Genomic DNA, 20384 nt, shown 5'->3' with positions numbered 1-20384 from the left:
TCCACCCCTTAGAGGTCCATGGTCTAAAAACATTAATTATGGCAAAATTAGAGCATAAAATGCTAAACCAAGGGCACAGAATTGTTCCGGGGAGTCTGCTGCATCGATATCGTGTAAAAAAATCAAACGGAAACAACGGAAAATATCATTATTTAACATAATAGTTAAACATCAACATCAAACTTCGAGAAGTAATTAATCGCGTTTCGCAATGTTGTAATTTGTTTTCACATACGATATCGATGCAACAGATTCTCCTGAACAATTCTGTATCCTTAGTTTAGTTTTTTATACTCTATTTTAGCTATAATTAATGTTTTTAGGCAACTTTGCATTCTGCGTATAGGGCGCCTCTGACGGAGAAGACGCGAAGCTTCTTTCGATGTGCGTACAGCGCCAATTGATGCAGTGGCAAAACGCTCAAACTGTTAGCCAGATGCGATTGTTGGATAATACAGGGTCCCCTAAATACATTTTAATTATGACAAAAATATGACATAAGAAACTAAACCAAGGGTACAGAATTGTTCAGGAGAATCTATTGTGTCGATGTCGTATACAAAAACAAATTACAACATTGCGAAACAACTATAAAAACTGTATACGGTTTGACCTGGATTGGCCCGTATTTGGCATGGACAAAGAATTAGTATCAAATTCTGTGTGAAATGTGGAAACGGATGGCTCAGTATTTGATATAACAGCGTACGATCAAAATTCATGGCAAATTCAGGACAAATTGCTTACTGGATAGACTCGGTGCTAATTATAAAGTCTCAACTGTATAGTGGATTCAAGTAAACTCTATCGCGCGCGCGACCTATAGTATATGCGGTATAACTTACCAGCCCCTACCTAAGTCCTCCCTCCTTCGCCAGACTTCAGTTATCAGTTATCACTAGATTTACACATGGATTCGTACGACGGTGTTTAGCGATGCCAATCGCATGTAGAATCTGCATCAATATAATGAGCACATGGAAATTGTTACAGCGTCGATGTTACGATCTACTCTCGTACAAATACTCGTTGCTGGTGATATTGATGGCGTTTACTTGCATTTTTATCGGCATTATTCACTTCGGAGAGGTTGGGAAACCCATAATATTTCCTTTTTGTTTTGACACCGGTGTTTGTTGATTGTTGAACAATGTTACTCTATTGTTCATTATAAAGTCGAATTTGTAAACTCGTTTTATTCCTAATCGTTAACATTCGTCAAATACGTTCGATGCTGTTCGAATAAGAAGAATTAAAACAATATTATCTGTTTTGGAAATTTAGATTAAATTAGAAATTTAGATTAAATTTAGAATTTGTTTCAGATTTGGGTGGCATGGAGTAAAGAAAAATACGAGGCAGTGTTCCACTCTTTTAACGATAATATATTAGGTATTTCATTCCAAAAGAAGCTGTGTCAACATGTTCCGATAGATGTTGTTTATACATGGGTCAATGGTTCTGATCCAACCTTTTTAAAGAGTCTCAAAGAACATGTTCCTATTTTGGATGTTAACACTGCTGCTTCTAGATTTAGTGACAAAGATGAACTGAGATATTCATTGCGTTCATTGGAAATGTATGCGCCATGGGTCAGACACGTATACATTGTTACAAATGGCCAAATACCAAGTTGGTTGGATATGGATAATCCTAGAGTCACTCTTGTCACCCATGAAGACATTTTTTTAAACAAAAGTGATCTACCAACCTTTTCTAGTCCTGCTATTGAAAGTCATATACATAGGTAATGTAAAAACTATTTGCTTTTAGAGAACATATAATAATTATTTATATTAAACTTGACATATTATTTTTCGCTCCTGCAGAATTCCTGGAATTTCTGATAAGTTTTTATATTTTAATGACGACGTAATGCTAGGAGCTGAAGTATGGCCAGAAGATTTTATTACACAAGCGGGTGGCCAAAAAGTGTATCTTGCATGGTGGGTCCCTGACTGTTCAGATGTTTGCCCTTGGGCCTGGGTAGGCGATGGATCGTGTGATCCTGCTTGCAACACAACATTATGCGAATTTGATGGTATCAGTCACTTTATTACTGTATTTAACTGTCGTAATACATTTTATTTAATTTGAAAAATTACCTTACAGGAGGAGATTGTGATAGTACACCAGTTCCTACGGATAGCGAAGCTATCGACGAAGATGGGGATTATCCACAAAAGTTTTTGCAGGACACTCAAGAAAATACTAACTATGGTTTGAAGTTATTAAATATATTGAGAAGCAAAAGCAATAGTCTGTGGAACAGTACTGAAATACTCACCCAACAAACATTGCCAAATAACACTATACACGCGATGTTCAATGTAAATAAATCTCGTGGTTTTAATCCTAATAGCTACTCGAGTTACGCCAACAAATTTTTTTATAAAGAACGTAGAAACGGACAGATCACCTCCCCTGAAAAGTCAACGTTATCAAGTCCGATAAATAAAATGAAATTTCAAGACTCAGATTTTACCGAAAGACGTACACAACTGAAGCGTTATTTAAACGACGATGACCTGGACTTATCGCAAGTTAATATTACCGCGAAAACTAACAGTAAGCCGAATTACTCTGATCAATGGAAACTTAGAACTAGACAACTCGATACGTACGCCGAGTCTTTGTTGTATGTAAACAAGATATTTAACACGGCGTACGGATTTGAGCGTAGAAGAGTACCTGCCCACATGCCTCATTTAATAGATAAATGGATTGCTGCTGATATGCAGAAGAAATTTGAACATGAATTTAAGAAAACATCTAGTCACAAAGTTAGGAACTCGGAGGATATGCAATTCGCATTCTCCTATTTTTATTTCTTGACAAGTGAGAAACGCAAAGTGCCAATTAGAGAGATATTTGACGCATTTGACACGGACAAATCAGGGTGAAGTACTTTCTTAAATATCATAATAATTGTTTCACGATGTTGTTCCGTTAATTATCTTCTTAAGATTATCATTATTTCTAGAACTTGGTCGGACAGAGAAATTAGAACACTTCTGTCCAGATTGTATCCACTACCTCTCGATTACAGTCTAGTTGTAGAATTTGAGAACACAATAACAAATTGTTCAAATGTTATAAATATCGCGGAAATATCAAATCCTCCGCCCGGCGAAAGATATTTGGATTCGTCTCTTGTAAGTATATCTCATTATTTTTTAAGCAAAATAATCTAGAACTACAGATTTTCTATCGTATGTTGTTGACGTTTCTTTACAGCCCGTCGTGTCTAAAGAATTAATAGCAAATTGTGAACTGGTTTCGAAAAAGATCGACACTAAATTTGGCAAGAAAAAGCTCTATCCGCACGAAGTGATTAAAGCGGGGAAAAATGAAATATTCGAAATGCTGACAAGCAACGTGTCTCTAACTGTGCAACTTTTGGACGAGATTCGTAGGGATCCGAAGTAAGTGTTCAGAATTCATTTTTTTTAATTGACTCGGAAGGGAAACATTTTAAACGAGGATTCAAATAATTTCAGAAAATTTGTATGTTTGAACGATGACATGGATCCCCTAAGGCGGTCCGAAAATGAAATCGTTCGTGCATTGTTAAATGACTTTTACCGATCACTGTATCCTCTACGTAGTACATTCGAATTGCCTGTGCAATATCGAAATCTCTTCACCCATCGTCACGAACTTCTCGAGTGGAGAGCTAATCGTGCGAGAGCCAGAAATCTATTATTATGTCTAATCGCTTTATTACTTGTTACAACGTTTTATCATCTATTTTATCACCAAGTGCGACGATTGTTTAGAATAAGAGCACTGCCCACTCTCCTAATTTAACCTTGTTTGGTAACGAAATTAGCGCCGTGTTCTTGTGGAAGATCACATTAAAATGTCCTTTCTTGTAAAGAAAATTTTATGCGCAAAATTTGTTTATATATATATTTGTGAACATTTTTATTGGAAAATCGACGACGCTACGTATAGTGAATCTCTGCTGTCATTTTTATGTGTTATTTCTGTAAAAAGCGTGAAGTAATATTTTTTGTAAGATTCGATGTAAGAAGATTCGAACGAGAGAGAGAGAGAGAGAGGGAGGGAGGTTTTTAACATCATGTTTTAAAATTAAGTGAAACGTTCCTGTGATATTGACTAGGTACTGATTTTCTTTTTATGAAACGAAAGCGTAGGTTTCACAGATTTTTCTATAAATTTATTATATAACGACAACTAGTGACCATAAATTTTAAATAAGCGATTAATCGTTGTACAATCATATTTAATATTTAATTTAATACTACCTTCTCCGGTAGGTATATATCCAACAAGAAAATCAATCGATCAAACAATCGTTCAAGACTTATTCTATACCAAATTTGTACTTATTAAAATATTCTAAGTGTAGTAAAACGGGAAGTGTCTGTTCACTGAATGTCTTTCTTTTCTTTTCTTTTCTTTTTTTTAATTTCAATACTCGTATTTCGTTTGATTACAAAGTCATGTAAATAACTTCCAAACGAAGCTGTACTTGTACCTCTTACAAATTGAAACGTGTCCACGATGATACACAATTAGGATATAAGAACTATCTGTAAGTGTGAATTACGTCACTGCTCAGAGTAGTTATAATGATGATGATGATGATGATGATAATAATAATACTGTGTAAGTCTGCTACTCTTGTACAAGGTATCTTAACTTTTATATTTGAATATTCGGTATATTGCTGTGTTAATGAGAAATAAAATGACGAGTGAAAGTCGAAAAGGAGAGATATCTTCAAATAATTGTGACGAAGCCACTACGTTCTCAACTAACACAATTTTTAAACGTTTGTCCGCGGTTGCGTTCCTTTTTTCATACGAGTAATATTATAATATTGGTCAATCTCGGCAGCAGTGACGGAACTATGAACTCTGTCAAGAGCTCGAGCTTTGTTGCCTGTCTAAAGGAGGACAATTCATATGCCGAAGATTTCGTGGACCAACCATACCTTCCTGTACTCTTGCACACTCGCTCATCCATACTGCGACAGTGGCCACCTCTTCGGCCGAAAGCCGAGGTCCGATGCCTACGATTGAAAAACATGTTGATTGGAATATTATTACATTGTACCGCATATTACACTATACACATTATTACATTATATAATATATTATATAAATATAATATATTATATTTTTCCTATAAGTGACCATCTTGGCTGAGGATCTAAGGTCACCTACGATTTATAAGGAAAATTAACGTAATTTTGCAAAATGTTACTTAGAACGGTCGACTCTCCCTCAAACGTTAACAAAGCTCCGCTAATTTCAAAGACTACGTCTACGATTTTCTCTTGTTTTTTTTCCTCTCATGCCTCACCAGGAATGTCCGGATAATATTTGAGAAGCTTCGAGTCCAGGATCCTCTTTCTTCTCTTCTTCTCGTCCGCGCTCGTAATCCTTCGACTTCTGCTGGCATTTTCCTCCGGAGTATTGCTACCGGTTGCCTCTTTCTCGGACGTATTTCCGCTCTTGTTCGACCTTTTCTCATCGGTCAGCTGGAGCTTCTTATTCGATTCAACATCGGCGCCGGAAGTCTCATTGTTGCACTCCACTTTCAACGTTCCTTCGCTGGACGACTCCTGTTCCGTCTTCTCGTCGGTCATCTTCCTGCGGCCAGTGTAACTGTCGCTTAAATTTGCCGTTATATCACCTGCGGGAGAAAATCTACGTCTTTTTCTATATAGAACCTATGGAAAATTGTTAACGGGCGACGTAAACCGATATTGAGAATGTACTTCTAGAAGATTCGGCGTCCCCCTTCGACACCAACTCCAAATCCAGATTCACGTCCGCTTCGGTGTCCTGGCTGGCGACCGAGCAGATTCGCTCCACGAAAAATTTGCCCTCGCTGAGATCCTGGCTCGCCAATGATCCAGATCCAGTCGACTCGTTGAACACGATGAATTCCGTTGGATCGTCGTCCGAGGAACTCCTCGCGCTTCCGTCGCACCGAAGTCCTGCTAAGTATCTAAACAATTGGATAAGAACTGCTGTTAAACTGTGTGAAACATGTAAATATGTACTTGCAGCATTGTTCCGGTTTGGATGGAATGACAAACAATTCGAAGGAAGCTGCCCGTCGATGTATCTATTTTTCAACCCTTGCGAGACGGATGCTCTTTCATGGTCCCGCAGCAGCCATCGCTGGATCCATCCAAATCCTTACCAATTTTTCCTTGAACCTGCTTCTTTGAAATCGACGTTAATTCTTTTCTTTAAACCTCCGAATAATTCGAAGTTGCTGTCGGCGGGGTAGAATCTATCAGCGTTTGCAAGCATGGCTCGAAATGGACCGAAGTTCCGCCGTCCGAGGGTTTCGAAACTCGTCGATTATGATACAAATAATTCAACTTCGAACAGCGCTGGGAAAGATCTTGTTACGTTGAATCGTTTGAAAGCATTGTAGAACCTACCCGTACAGCTCCATAAACAATGTAACAGGAACCATGGCCGATCCGCCTTCCGGTTCATGGGTGAACAATTCGCAAACCAAGACCATCGTTTCGAACAGGCTGGATCCCAAAAGTCCTACGGCCACGGCCAGGAACTTTTTCACTTGACACCGTCGCCGGAATTTCCCGATCATCATGATCAGGTTCAAATCCCTTCGGTCCAAGCACAAACAATCCCATCGCCATAGTATCGTTTCGACGGGCAACGTTTTGTTGTAATCTGTCCAATAAATATTCGTGATTTACCTCTGTCGTAACTTTAGAATATAGATAATAATAAAAATTATATATAAAATATATAAGCGAGTAATTATGCTATCTATATGCACTTGATCGTCAAAGTAATTATCTTCGCGATGCTCGATTATTATTGTTATACCTACAGGAATTACAATATCAGTATATAGTTTTCGTTTCGATAATAATCTCGTTATTTATTCGTTTGCTAGATATAATATACATTTTTGTAACACGTTCGGTATCGCGAATATTTATAATAATATTTATACAATATTATTATATTATATATTATATAGTATATAGTATATATAGTATTGCGTTTATTTATAATAATATTTATATAATATTATTATATTATATAGTATATAGTATATATAGTATCGCGAATATTTATAATAATATTTATATAATATCATTATATAATATTATATATATCAGTGTATTCGAACGAAAACGTGTCTAATATTTTCCAAATTCTAGTCTTCGAACGGAGGTTCAAAAGTGATCCGTTCGCAAAGTGATCCACCAAAACGCGCGCGATCTGTTTATACCTCCGAACTGTCGGAGCAAAATCTGGAGGAAACCGAGCGTCAATCCGGAGGCGGTGCTCGGGGGTGGATACTCGAGTCGGAGCTTCGTCGGCGGTTCCTCGCCCTCCGCCAACGCTCGAAAATACGAGCTCGACCACTTCAATAAATCGTAAGGCTGCGTTCGAATGGCAGCCTTGCAGAACTGCTTCAAAATCAGCGGCAAACTCGGCGGAACAATGATTTCCTGACCGCGGGGCGACTGTTCGACGACGGACATATTCTTCGCTGGACACCACTGGTCACCGCCGATGCACGAGTCCAAAGGGTAGAAATGATCGAGGTCTCGGTGCACTGCTTGGTACGAGGCAAACTGGGTGTACCATTGTTTTCTATACCGCTGTGCGGAGTGCGATTGTTGTCATTTCGCGGGGCTCCGTCGTCTAGGAAACAATATCGACGGTCATGTTTCGTGCAACGGCTCAGATCAATTTCTGGCAAGAATTATAACGTTATTTATTCGTCATGAGTCGAGAGGCAACGTGCCACGAACGAGACACGCCTGGCATTTCTTGTATTCAGCTTTATCGTTTGTACTCGATTCGATGTACAGTGAATTGTATCGCGATTCGATCGAATCGTTTCGTTTTTATTTTATACTTCGTTTATATTCTTTGTGAATATTATCTGTTTTTGTGTTTTGTTCCTTTTTTTTTATTTTTAACCATCGTACATTCTATTTTCAAAGCAAACTGGTAGCATTCTGATCAAACGAGCGCGCGTCGAACCCATCGCGAACAAAACAGTAGTGATGGGTTTGAGAGGATTTTTAGAGCTCTCGCTTTTTAGCCTCGATTTTTAGCCACAATTTTAGCCACGGTTTAGCGTTCATTGTGGAACGAAAATTGAGAAATAGAACGATTATTCTTCGTTAATCTTATGTAAACTATATTCAAATGTTATAAACGTCGCATAATAATCGTGTACTCTTTAAACGGCTACAGAGATCAATGAATGCGTTCCGAAAGAACCGAGTTGCAATAAATCACAGCAAGGTGCCCGATTATAAAAACGAAGTTCTCCTAAGATCGTGCTGAAAATAACAGTTTTTTCTGTAACAGTAAATTACAAATTTGAAGAAATCCAGCGAGTCATAATCGCGACTATTTCTGCTGTTCGATCGGAATGTTAACAGGTGAAAGTACAAACGTACGTGTATAAAATATTTAAATAAATAACGGTGCATATTATACGGAACGCATACGAATTGCGATCGTTAATAGGCGTCGAGTACTTCGAAAGGTTTTAGTGTCTCGCTTGACCAGAGATGTAGCGTCATTCGCCATACTTATTTTCGGTCAACAGACACCTGTGAGCATTACTTCCTTTCGATTCCTATTCACTTGCGTTGTTTGACAACAAGTGGATACATATAGACGCTCGCACAAAAAGAGGTGAAGATTATTCGGGCGTGGTCATAATGAAGACTGTTTATACAGTTCTGGTGTTTGTCCTTTTACAAACAGGTAAAGAGCTACAAGGTTTGTTTGCACGTACTCGTTTTGTACGTAATATACTGCATTCTTAATTCTATCGACAGTATTCTGATTAAACGTGGCCGCAATGCCGATTTCTCGTTCACGTAATCAGATGTTCGTAGTGTCTTTTCCTATGTGCCAATTGAACGATGCGATACTTATATAAGCACGCCCAGTAGATCGCAGTTCATATTCGTTAAATATTCTTTTTTTATGTCTAGCGATAATAGAATTTTTCCAAGCAAATATATTATCTTTCCAGTAAAGGGTCAACGTACACCAACAATATCTTACATTTCTCAAGAACAAATTAAAGATATTGGGGAAACTGTAGAATTTCGTTGCTCCGTTCAATATGCACAAGATTATCCAGTTATATGGACAAAAATTAATAAGGACATGGCCAATGAACAGCTTCCACTTTCGCATAGTAGTTCTTTAATTATCAGGGACACTAGATTTGCCCTCAGATACGACGAGGCAACGTCTACCTTTATATTGCAGGTAACTTGGTGGAAAATATGATTATAAGTCCAATAATTATGTATCCGTTTAATTTAGGTTTTCACTAATGTTAAAATAATGTCTAAAATATTCCAGGTGAAAGACATACAAGAGACAGATGCAGGCTTTTATCAATGTAAAGTTTTAATATCTTCGAATACTTTTGTAACTGCTAATGTTGAACTGCAAGTCCGCAGACCACCCGTTATAAGCGATAATTCAACCAGAGCAGTTGTTGTTAGCGAGGGGCAACCTGTGCAACTAGATTGTTATGCTGGTGGCTTTCCTTCACCCAGAATTTCATGGCGTAGGGAAAATAATGCCATCTTACCAACTGGTGGATCAATTTATCGGTATGAAACTCACTTTTGATCATTCGAGACATTCGTATGAACTTCTTTTTAATAATTATAATATTTCAGTGGCAACACATTGAAGATTCCTTCCATTCGCAAAGAAGATCGTGGAACTTACTACTGTGTCGCAGAAAATGGTGTAGGACGCGGAATTGGACGTAATATTAATGTTGAAGTTGAATTTGCACCTGTGATTACAGCACCTAGACCACGTCTTGGTCAAGCCTTACAGTACGATATGGACTTAGAATGTCACGTAGAGGCCTATCCTCCACCAGCAATCACCTGGTACAAGGACAACACGCAATTATCCAACAATCAGCATTATAGTATATCACATTTTGCGACGGCCGATCAATATACCGATACAACGATTAGAGTAATCACCATTGAGAAGAGACAATTCGGAGAGTATGTGTGCAGAGCTGCTAATAAGTTAGGTACTGCAGAAACGAAGGTTGATCTGTTCGGTAAGTATTTCAATGCATACGCGAATATATTATTCATAAATATGAATGTATGAAATACCAAATCATCCTTTCTCGTTGTAATCTTAGGTATATGAAAAATGTAGAGTAGATAAACATGTACATATTGTTTGTGCACGATAATGTGGAAACGTTAATTTCGTATTTTACTTGTTTATATAATCTGTTTGCTTTTATTAGGATCTATTTGATTTTGCGAATTTAATTTGATTGCATTCATATGTTGAGTTCGGTAGTTAGCATGTTCTAGAGTTTTCCTTGTTTCTTTGCGCAGAAACAACTGTCCCTGTGTGTCCACCAGCTTGTGATCGAGCCCGTTATGGGGCAGGAGTAGTACCATTATCTTCAGGACCTTTGATAGTCTTAGTTTTAATGCTTACAGTTGTTATGAGGTACGTTGCCAAATGTCTTTTCTTAGCTCCGTGTACACTATGTGTGCAAACGTGTTGTGTAAAATGCTTCGAACGATGTATTATGTTTACAGAGCAATGTTGTAATTTACAGAAATCTCCACGCCAAATATTAACTACTCGGGCCTACGGTGGGCAGCAGCAAGTCGATGCCACTTGTCTGAATGGCTGCTAATAGTACTATGGCTCATCATTCTCAATAGATACTAGAGAAACATCACCGATAACATTAGGGGCCTGATTTGTTTTTTAACACTTTTTAGATGATTATTTTTGTAGTTATTTACAACCAAAATTGATTACTAGCGTATATATATATATATATATATATTAGGGGCCAGCCATATAAGAGTTGTTGGCGAGGTACAAACTAACATTCCAGATGAAGTACATAGTGATGCATAGTGAACAAGAAAATAAAATAAAATTACTGCATATCAATAGTTCGATATATATATATATGTATATTATATAGTTCGTCTATACAGGGTGTTTGGCAGTGGGTGGGGAAAGTTTAAGGGGTGGTCCTTGAGGAGAATCTAAAGATGTAAATGATAACGGTGAGTAGAGCGACGATGATGTGCCGCGTGAAAGTTTCAGGCCAAGCTGGCCTCTTAACTTGCACATTGTTTTGTTATGAAGTACGATTCCCTAAATTCTCCCGGCCTGTCTCTCAACACTCGGGGTATCAGTACAACTGATAGACACGAAGGAAGTGATTGATAATAATGTTACTAGTGGTATCAATACAACCTTCCAGATAGCTCTGGTAGGAGCTCAAAAGTGCAGCAATACAATTTTAAATACTTAAATCTTGTTAATCCTCTATTAATGATGCAAAAACTCGAAGTAGCAATATTCTATATGATACTCTATAGCTGCCTTGTTATGTAATGTTTGGCAAACACGAAAAGATAATATGATATTAACTAAAAAATATTTAAAAAAAAATACTGATATTACGATATATTAACTATACACGTTAGTACCTTGGACCGTGATGATATGCAAAGCATGTAATTCGTTTTCTAGAACTAGACCAATGGTTGTATATTGTAGACGAAATTATTTATACAATTGCGACTAGGATATTTTATATGTGTGTTACTACTGCGCATAGACTGCATACTCATAACAGGGATCTTTCGTTTACTTCTTGTCACTTTCAGATGAATGCGCAAGTACCGTAAGGCAGACACCCCGTAGAATCTCAATAAGTAAGATTTTTTATGACCTTTTTACGAGTTTGCAATTTTATATTTACTTCTAGACTAATGTGAATTTTAATAAACGAGAATTGCGTCAAATCGACTGTTTTTTTTTATCATTCGCGCCTGTCTCTGGAGCATCGATGGGGATAAGGTGGTAAAGGTTCGCCAAATAAACAAAACAAAAAGGTATTATAAACGTTCGACGTAATCGTGAATAGTTTACTTATAACTTAAACACCGCTTTGCTGATCTCCCCAGTTTTCAGTGCTTGCAAAGCCTCGCGATACTGAGACAAAGCGTATACCTTAATACCTAACTTATTGAAATCAAGATATTTATCGGACATCGCTCTCAGCAGAGCCAAACCTTCCGGGAATGTGAAAGGATTTATGTTTACCCCGATAATGCTTAACTCTTTCTTGAAAATCTGGGAAACAAAAAGGAAACAGACATATATACATAAATGCAGCCCTGCTTCGGTAGCGGACGATTACTGACGATACAATAGTGACTCAATTACACAGGAAAACGATGACATGAACGTGAATCAGTGATTTACCTGGTACGGCTCGATGGTGAACTTCGTCTGAGGACTGGCAACGCCAAAGACGCATAAACGGCCGCCGGATCTCAACAACGGCAGGGATGCCTGCATAGCTGGTCCCGAGCCACTGCAGTCGACAATTAAATCGTACCCTTCCTTCAATTGATCCGGAGTCTTCGTTTCGAAATCCAAATCTGGGAAACATTTATTTTGCAATATTATCGTTCACATTGCGAAGAAATGCAAGACACTGTCCATTATTTCGACAAAGTATTTTTCAAGAACCGATTTTAAATACTAGAGTCGATAATGCATCGTGAATTATTTCATTAAAAATGTCAACGTTCCAATTTGAAGTCGTGGATATTATAGTAAAATAATCTCCATATTGTATCTTCTAATTTACATTCTTTTATGGATTCTTAAACAATTTCAACCGTCTTGTCATCTTGTTATATTCTCAAGCAAGCGCAAATCTTCTCCGACTGTCTCAATAATTGAGCCGTTTATTTTGAAAGTGGCATAAGTCACTTTACCGTAATGAAAAGTGGTGATTTTTTAATGTTTATACGAAATTATTTGTACTGAGAAAAATATCAGTATCCTGAGATAACGAATACAAGCAAATCTTCTCGAAAGTTAGCGTCCATATTTTTAAACGTGTCAAAACGCAAACCCTTAAATATATCGACTTAAAAACAAAGTGACTTATGCCACTTTCAAAATAAACGGCTCAATTATACTTTGTCTGATTAGTAAAAATTCTGATATCGACCCTAACATCCACGAATCATGGTTTCGTTGACCATAGGGATCGAGCCCAGTGTCGAGTTATTACCGAGTTTGGACACCATGCTGCGCCGTTTCTCGTGAGGTTCGCTGACCGTTACGGTTTTCCTGAGGCCGCGTAAATGTAACAGGCAGGTCCACAAAAGGCCAATTATTCCAGCGCCAATTACGAGCACATTAAGACCGACGTTGACTGGGTTAATCTTGTCCCATCCGTGGGCCAAGCAAGAGAGGGGCTCGGTGAGGGCGGCTTTGTGCAGCTCGACGTCATCGGGCACCGCGTAGACCTGCAACGGATATTTATTTATCCGTGAAACAACCGCGTTGAACAAAATGGCACACTTAAATTCCGACTTCGTCGCAGATCGAAATCGTCGCGTTGTGTGACCATTTGTTTTCTGTAGATTCGTGCGACCGAGCCGAAACGAAACGAAACGCGGCGCTTAAAAATAAACGGGAACACGGGTTCCACGGAATTCAGATGACCTACGGTATAAGGGCTCGGCTTATCCCGTCCATCGGACGAAATTAAAACGAACTACGCTAAGCCGGAGTTCGCAGGGCCGTTCGTTGGACAGCGAAACTATTCGCGACGTGACGCGAATAGCTTTTTTTTGCAACGTATTTTTAAACGAGACTATACGGAACACTGTTCGGATGTTGATCGCGACCTTTCCGCCGCGTGAACTTATTATCTTGTTCTTGCTCGACTGTATTACCCAATATCGCTGGCCTGGCAACAAGATGCTGTGATATTTCAACGTTTAACCGTACGAACGCGCGTATATGTTGCATTATCTTGTGAAAAGTCGAGGATTATTCATTAGCATTTGACGGCGGTGCACGATAAAGAACTCGTTGAAACGAAGCTCCGTGCGAAGGGATTGTTAATAATAAACGGCTCCGCGTTTATCAATAATTAGCAGAAAGCACGAATGATACGCGCAGAGTGACGCGTCATTGTTCAAATTGTATACGGGCTGAGCAATTTATCATTTCGACGATTCATATTCTTAATGGGTTTCGCTATCGGCCATGTAAGAAAGATTAATGGCTAAAGAGTCGGAGCGACCCATACGAAGCACGGAGCAAATAAAATTTCCATAGAATGTAACACGGTTTCGATAGCAAATATCTGTTATACAATAACATCTCTCGCTGGCGTCGTGTTTCTTTCTTTTTTTTTAAACATTATATCTTCCACATTTTTAGAACGACCACTGATAAATCGTACAAAAATATTTTATCCCCTTGCCGAACTCAATGTTTACTATTAATCGATAAAAACCGATATTATTATCTCTCATTAATTCGATCACTGTGATGTAATAAATTAAAGGCCCGGTACGACTTAATAATTGCGTGAAATTTCATCTGCTATTTTATAAATCCCTCAATAGATGACATGAATTTTCTTGGGCAACTGCATATATTTTAATAACTTTGATGTACTTTATATATATATTTTTTTTAATCATTTTGATGTACTTAATATATTTTAATAATTTTGATATACTTAATATATTTTAATCATTTTAGTATATTTAATATATATTAATAACTTTAATGTATTTAACGCTATTATACTATTATAATTACGATACTATCGAATCAAATATATAATATTTTATAAAACAGTAACGGACCGTTTCGGCTCGAGAAAGTAATGCCAATCTAAGCTAATCATAAAAAGGCCTGCAAATTATTCGAACACACCTGTGTGTCGGGCACGAGGGCGTGAGTGGCCCATCCGCCATCTTTGTAAATGCCTATGGTGCTATTTAAGCCACCGGTGCTGCAGAATTGGTAAGTCCCTTTGTGACAACACTCGCACTTGTTGCAACCGTTGTTCGGGTCGACCACCACTTTTTGTCCAACCTTGAAAGCTTTGACCTCCGATCCGACCGACTGGATCACGCCCGAAAATTCGTGGCCGAGCGTCAACGAGCCTTCTTTCTTGCAAGGAAACGCTCCCTGGAAAGAAAATAATGCATTTGTAATTAGTACAGTTACACACGATTTACACTTGCGAATTATGTATGTACACATATATGTATGTATATATATTATAATAGAAATAATTGTTGCAAGGAAACCGTTTTCCCGGACCGATAATGGTCCCCGGTCGTAATAACATTCTAATTAGTATAACTGGATCGCACGCACAGCATCGGGCGATCAATAAGCTGGATGCCGTGTTCGGTGAATATTTATCAACGCGAACGTTGTTTCGCTCAACCGTAATCTCTATCTCCGAGGACACTTTTATGTGTTAAGAAATTACGCGACATTCCCGCCGCTTTGGACACGAAACGTAATCGGTGCACGGCGATTAAAGGTCACGTGACACATCGGTGTAGCAAAAATTTCCTTCGGGAAGCATTTAAACGGGAGAATTATATTTGTCCCGTGCGTGTGTGGAACCGTGACCGTGTCTGCATTTTGGTTCCAACGAAATTTTAAATATGCAAATTGAACGGTGCGACCGGTGCGCTTGTTTGAGCAACTGCAAATCGGACCAATTAAATCTGTCACAATGGCCGGGATACTGTTGCAGAAACGTCGAACACGAAGCGTCCGATTGACCAAAAAAAGGAAGCTGCGAATGCGATTTTCAAATTATGTTATCCCGTATGCACGATGGGGTGGGTTTCACTTTTTTTCCCTGTCGCGAGAACGAAGGCAGAGAAAAAGAACAGTTTTATTTACTGTGTATTGTAAATTCTCCCTAATTGACGCTCAGCTTGGAAACGAAATTGACGATTTGGGAAAAGGAGATACGATTATTATATGTATATGTATATTTGCGGCCTGTTTTTATAGTTAACAACTATAAATTATGTTGTATAATGTAATTATAATATAATATAATATTATATAATTGTTATTATATTATAATATAATTATTATATAATATTATATAATTTTTATTATATTATAATATAATTATTATATAATATTATATAATTTTTATTATATTATAATATAATTATTATATAATATTATATTATAGCCAACGACTATAAAAATGAACCGCAAGGCTCGAATAATCGTGCCGCCACTCCCCAAATTGTCCATTTTCGTTTCCAAGCCGAGCGTCAATTAGGGAGAATTTGCCGTATTTACCAATGCACGTGATAGTAACCATATAATTTACAGCTGTCGCTTTATTTGACAATTAATGCTACCTAAGCAATAGTAGTCGGTACTCCCCTCAATTCTTATCGCTGACAGCTGGGCAACATATGGCCTGAAGAATTATGTACAAATCATTTGATCCGTGAATTCTTTCTTTTTCCAGATATCCGATCAAAATATAGGCCACCCGGAAATAGCGATTCTCTAACCGCGAACACGCTAATCGTTCTTGTCGCATGATGCTGAACAATATATGATCAGAGCAGCGTGAATTACGTAATTTATCTGCAGAGCGTGCATGATGTCTCAATAACGCTGCTGGTCAATCGATTCGATGCTGAATGCGAATTCCAAAAAGTTTACTGCACCGTTTTCAGTTTTTCACCCCCTAACCGGTACGACGATTTGCAGAAAATTAATTGCTAAATAATTTCGGATAAACCATCAATCATCATAAACCATGAAATATTTTATTTTTAGCTGGTGTCTGAAAAACACTTGAATCTGTTTAAATACTGTTGAAAAAATGATAAGTAGAATTTAACGCACTAATAAATTCGTTTAATTTAAATTCGTTCTTTCCAAATATTATTCAAATGTATTCAAGCGTCCATAATGTTCTATAAAAGTACATCGCTGCGTTCAAAAGTATTTACAGAAGCCTTCCATGTAACGAACGTTCCATGTAACTTTCACGTAACCTTCGCGGTTAGGGGAAAACAAATGTTCGAATTTGAAAACGCTTCCGTTTCAAAATTTCTCGACAACCGAAAATCTCTAAAAATCGTCAATTTAACCGTAAAAATCGGTAATTACGGTGTCGTTTTCGCCGTGTAAATCTAGCAGAAACCGATAAATATTATTGCAACAACGTGTGCACAGTAAATTCGGCTTGCTCGATCGATGTATCGATCAGCCGACTAGAATCGTTGCGTCTAGATCGAATAAATCATCGCATCGCTTATTAATGAACGGTGAATGGTCCGATCGGTGTATGAATTATTTCAGCGAGTAGCGAACACGCACGATGCTCCAATAATTCCGACCGGGCGGATTACGCGGTGCACGGTAGAAAAAAGAAATATGATCGAACATCATCGCAACCCTGTGCACACACGATGAATCACAGCGACTCCGGGATACGCAACGATTCTTACCGCTTGTATCTGATCGATATACATATCGAACGAACCCGACAAGAATAATTGCGTGCACACGCAGCTCGAATAATTCTTGCCACGAGAGCTATGCACCGACTAGTTAAAAGCGGGCAGAATTATTGCAGCACTATGTTCACAATGAATCTTGTCGCCTGTAGCGCAACCAACTCGCGAACTAATCAACGAGATTTATCGGAGCACCGTGTACGTTTCGGACGAGCCCCTATTACGATCAACAAAATATTGCTATCGCGTACGATAAGTTTAAATGTGCCTTATAAATATAAATAATACACCGTATGAATATAAATATATATGTATGTTGCATCGAACCGAATGTAAATCAATGCGCGAGAATCGAAGAATTTAATATATAATAATAATAATCTTATATAATAATCTGAAGAGAATTGTAAAATGAATATCGTTCGTTATTATACTTTAATTTCGTCCAACCATGTATAATATATTCTGCAATGAAATAAAATTGATTCGATCTATTCGAATCCCTCGGAACAATCGCGTGTGTACGAATTTCGTGGAATAAACATTTATTTAAATTTGAAAATGGAAAAACATTCATTTGCATTTGCTTGAATAAACATGCATTGAAATTTCTCCGAATGATCGCGCGTTTTTTTGTTGTTTTTTTTTCTGTTTTTAGGAAACATTCATTTCAATTCTGTTCGAACGACAAACGTGTATTTGAATCTCACGATATGAACGTGCATTTTGATTTTAACTTTTAAGGAAACATTGATTTCGATTTTTATTCGAATAAACATGCATTCGAATCTCTCGGAATGAACGTGCATTTTTGATTTTAATTTTTAAGGAAACGTTGATCTCAATTTTTGTGACCGAACAAACATGCATTTGAATTTCTTGGAACAAACGTTTCTTCGAGCTTGCCTCTATTTTTCAAGAAACATTCGATCGATCGATCGATCGATCGATTGATTGACTGATTGATTGATTACTGATTGATTGATTGATTTATACTTGACGCACTTCTAGAATGTGAAGATCGGTCCCACAGACGCCGGCGAACGCTACTCTAACACAAACTTCATTCGGTTTCGGTGTTGGAACCTCGGCTCTCTTCAACGAGAGCGTCTTGTTCGTCACATCGAAGCTCAAATACTCCATCGTGTTGCTCGTACGACAGTAAACAGTTCTACTAACGCTCACGGGCGACTCTGTCTAACATTTATATCCCTGTTACGACATTTCGAATACATACTTATTGGGGCCGTGTGCCGAGACACTAATCGCCGAATGGTTCGCCCGCGCACCGTCGGAGCCAACATCGGGGAGCAAACATAATCAGCGTCCGTGAAACCGGATTTCACACAAAAACATTGATTCGATGTGAGAGATGGCGTTGCCAGTGGTTGCCTCATCGGACACACGCTTCTGTTTAATAAATCGTTTCTTTTTGACCGACGCGACACTCGAGTCGCCAAAATTATTTCGTTCGTTTCTTCTTTTTTTTTTTTTTTTGACACTTGACAACGAAACGCCACCGTTGTTTGCTACAATTACGCAAAAAGCATACACAAATTTCCAAATAAATTTATAAACGTTCGTAAATATGCGACATATTTGTTTATATTATTTCACCGAAGTGCAAGTTTTCTTGTATTTTTAGTGGAAAATTTTCTAATCAACGAGTCAGTCTTGTCAGTCTTCTCCAACGTACTCGTTTATTTTCGTGTTTATTGGGTATTGTTTATAATAATCGAGAGAGTTATGTAATTTTTAGCAGATTCTACTTTTAAAAAAAAATTAACCGTAGAACGATTTCGAAACGAAACGCGTTCAAACATTGTACGGTCTGATAAGAACAGATAAAGAGAAGTTCTTGGAAGTAGAAGTTTCAGTTGGAAGGAGACTTGCGGAATATCAAATTGTTCAATGAATAGTGCTGCGATCATTTCGAACATTTGCATGCACGATTCACGGGTCAAGGGTCTTCCTGTTTATGGAATGATCATACTTTTCCGAATTCTTTTCACGCAGATCGGGAAAATTTCTGATTAACGTTAATATTGATTATAATTGGGCGAAAAGTAATTTGCTTATTCATATACAATATAACTATATATATAAATATATTCGCAAGCTCCGAATAATCGTATCCGCTCTTTCAAAATGGTCCATTTCGAAAATTTACTGTACTTGGTAACGTTGAGCAGACTGGAAGATACTTTCCTATCCAAACACCCGTTGACCATAACTCCACCCGGTTCGGGAAATAAAAAAAACTTCCAAGTGAGAAATGGACTCGGAGAGGAAAGGCGGCGCAGAGCCGTCGGAACTCATCATTCTGAAGGGTCTCACTTTCAAAGTGACGCCCCCGATAGAAGGTTTGCATTGTAATGGGATGCCCTTTGTCCTCGAGGATCACTTTCCAGCGAAAGATTTACAGTCGTCCCGGTGAGATTGAACGGATCCTCTCGCACAGACAAGCCCAACATCGGCGAGTGAAAAATATGTATAAAAATGTCCGTTAACGAGAGAACCGAACGGAAGGATTAATTATGATCTGAACGAGGTATTTATCTATTACTGCTTGAAACCGGATCATTTCTTTAGCAAATACAGTGCAATGTTACGTGCAAACATGTACGACATTAATTATCGTTAGTTTCCAAATCCTTATTGTACATGGTTTAATGGAGTCATTAAAAAATCTGTAAACGGAAATTGAGTGCGAAGATTTCATGGAATCAACTTATTAAGATCGTCGAAGTAAGAATGCATTTTTCAACTAACTGTACCGCCTCTTACAATTTGTATTTTAAAGATCCAGAATCCGCCGATCAAAAATGTCCACCGTCGAAAAATTGAATAAATCGCTTCGATCCTATATAATTTTTCGGACGACCGGTCGTCCGGAAAAAAGTTTAAACGCGGCTCCAGAAGATCACTGCGCCCCTGACTCGGTGTGTATGTGTGTATGTATGCATGACATAACCATTGAAGGGTCCCGAGACAGTCTTTCCGT

General features: G+C 38.0%; 4 protein-coding genes across 9 annotated transcripts; 2 read left to right on the top strand and 2 right to left on the bottom strand.

Moving 5' to 3' along the window:
* Window positions 1-22: 22 nt before the first annotated feature.
* Window positions 23-4740, top strand: Gnptab (N-acetylglucosamine-1-phosphate transferase subunits alpha and beta). Of its 2 annotated transcripts, none has more exons than XM_033469305.2 (7): window positions 23-1089; window positions 1326-1747; window positions 1830-2041; window positions 2113-2899; window positions 2984-3155; window positions 3238-3425; window positions 3501-4740. In XM_033469305.2, exons 1-7 carry the CDS (start codon window positions 937-939, stop codon window positions 3808-3810), a joined length of 2244 nt encoding a protein of 747 aa, XP_033325196.1. In that variant the 5' UTR covers window positions 23-936; the 3' UTR covers window positions 3811-4740. The 2 variants fall into 2 exon arrangements, with proteins under 2 accessions (XP_033325196.1, XP_033325197.1); XM_033469306.2 differs by lacking the exon at window positions 23-1089 and having other exon boundaries at window positions 1325-1458; window positions 1532-1747.
* LOC117219832 (uncharacterized) lies at window positions 4162-7516 on the bottom strand. The gene is made up of 5 exons (XM_033469307.2): window positions 7261-7516; window positions 6431-6689; window positions 5753-5985; window positions 5335-5667; window positions 4162-5041 (listed from the first exon to the last, which is right to left on the bottom strand). The coding sequence occupies exons 1-5, from the start codon at window positions 7514-7516 to the stop codon at window positions 4890-4892; spliced, it is 1233 nt and encodes a 410-aa protein (XP_033325198.2). The 3' UTR covers window positions 4162-4889.
* A 23-nt stretch (window positions 7517-7539) lies between these two features.
* LOC117219834 (D-altritol 5-dehydrogenase) lies at window positions 7540-18567 on the bottom strand. 3 transcript variants are annotated; one of them, XM_076522368.1, is made up of 5 exons: window positions 18386-18567; window positions 14793-15050; window positions 13126-13363; window positions 12303-12481; window positions 7540-7679 (listed from the first exon to the last, which is right to left on the bottom strand). In XM_076522368.1, the coding sequence occupies exons 1-5, from the start codon at window positions 18521-18523 to the stop codon at window positions 7629-7631; spliced, it is 864 nt and encodes a 287-aa protein (XP_076378483.1). In that variant the 5' UTR covers window positions 18524-18567; the 3' UTR covers window positions 7540-7628. The 3 variants fall into 3 exon arrangements, with proteins under 3 accessions (XP_076378483.1, XP_076378484.1, XP_033325202.2); XM_076522369.1 differs by lacking the exon at window positions 7540-7679 and adding an exon at window positions 9663-9919; XM_033469311.2 differs by lacking the exon at window positions 7540-7679 and adding an exon at window positions 11931-12170 and having other exon boundaries at window positions 18386-18566.
* Window positions 7768-11839, top strand: Lac (septate junction protein lachesin). Of its 3 annotated transcripts, none has more exons than XM_033469308.2 (6): window positions 7777-8777; window positions 9037-9278; window positions 9375-9631; window positions 9701-10104; window positions 10397-10514; window positions 10627-11839. In XM_033469308.2, the coding sequence occupies exons 1-6, from the start codon at window positions 8717-8719 to the stop codon at window positions 10646-10648; spliced, it is 1104 nt and encodes a 367-aa protein (XP_033325199.2). In that variant the 5' UTR covers window positions 7777-8716; the 3' UTR covers window positions 10649-11839. The 3 variants fall into 3 exon arrangements, with proteins under 3 accessions (XP_076378482.1, XP_033325199.2, XP_033325201.2); XM_033469310.2 differs by having other exon boundaries at window positions 7781-8762; XM_076522367.1 differs by lacking the exon at window positions 10397-10514 and having other exon boundaries at window positions 7768-8777.
* Window positions 18568-20384: the final 1817 nt, after the last annotated feature.

Source organism: Megalopta genalis, chromosome 5, assembly GCF_051020955.1.
Source record: "Megalopta genalis isolate 19385.01 chromosome 5, iyMegGena1_principal, whole genome shotgun sequence".
Classification (NCBI taxonomy): domain Eukaryota; kingdom Metazoa; phylum Arthropoda; class Insecta; order Hymenoptera; family Halictidae; genus Megalopta; species Megalopta genalis.
This window is presented reverse-complemented; position numbering and strand designations above follow the sequence as displayed.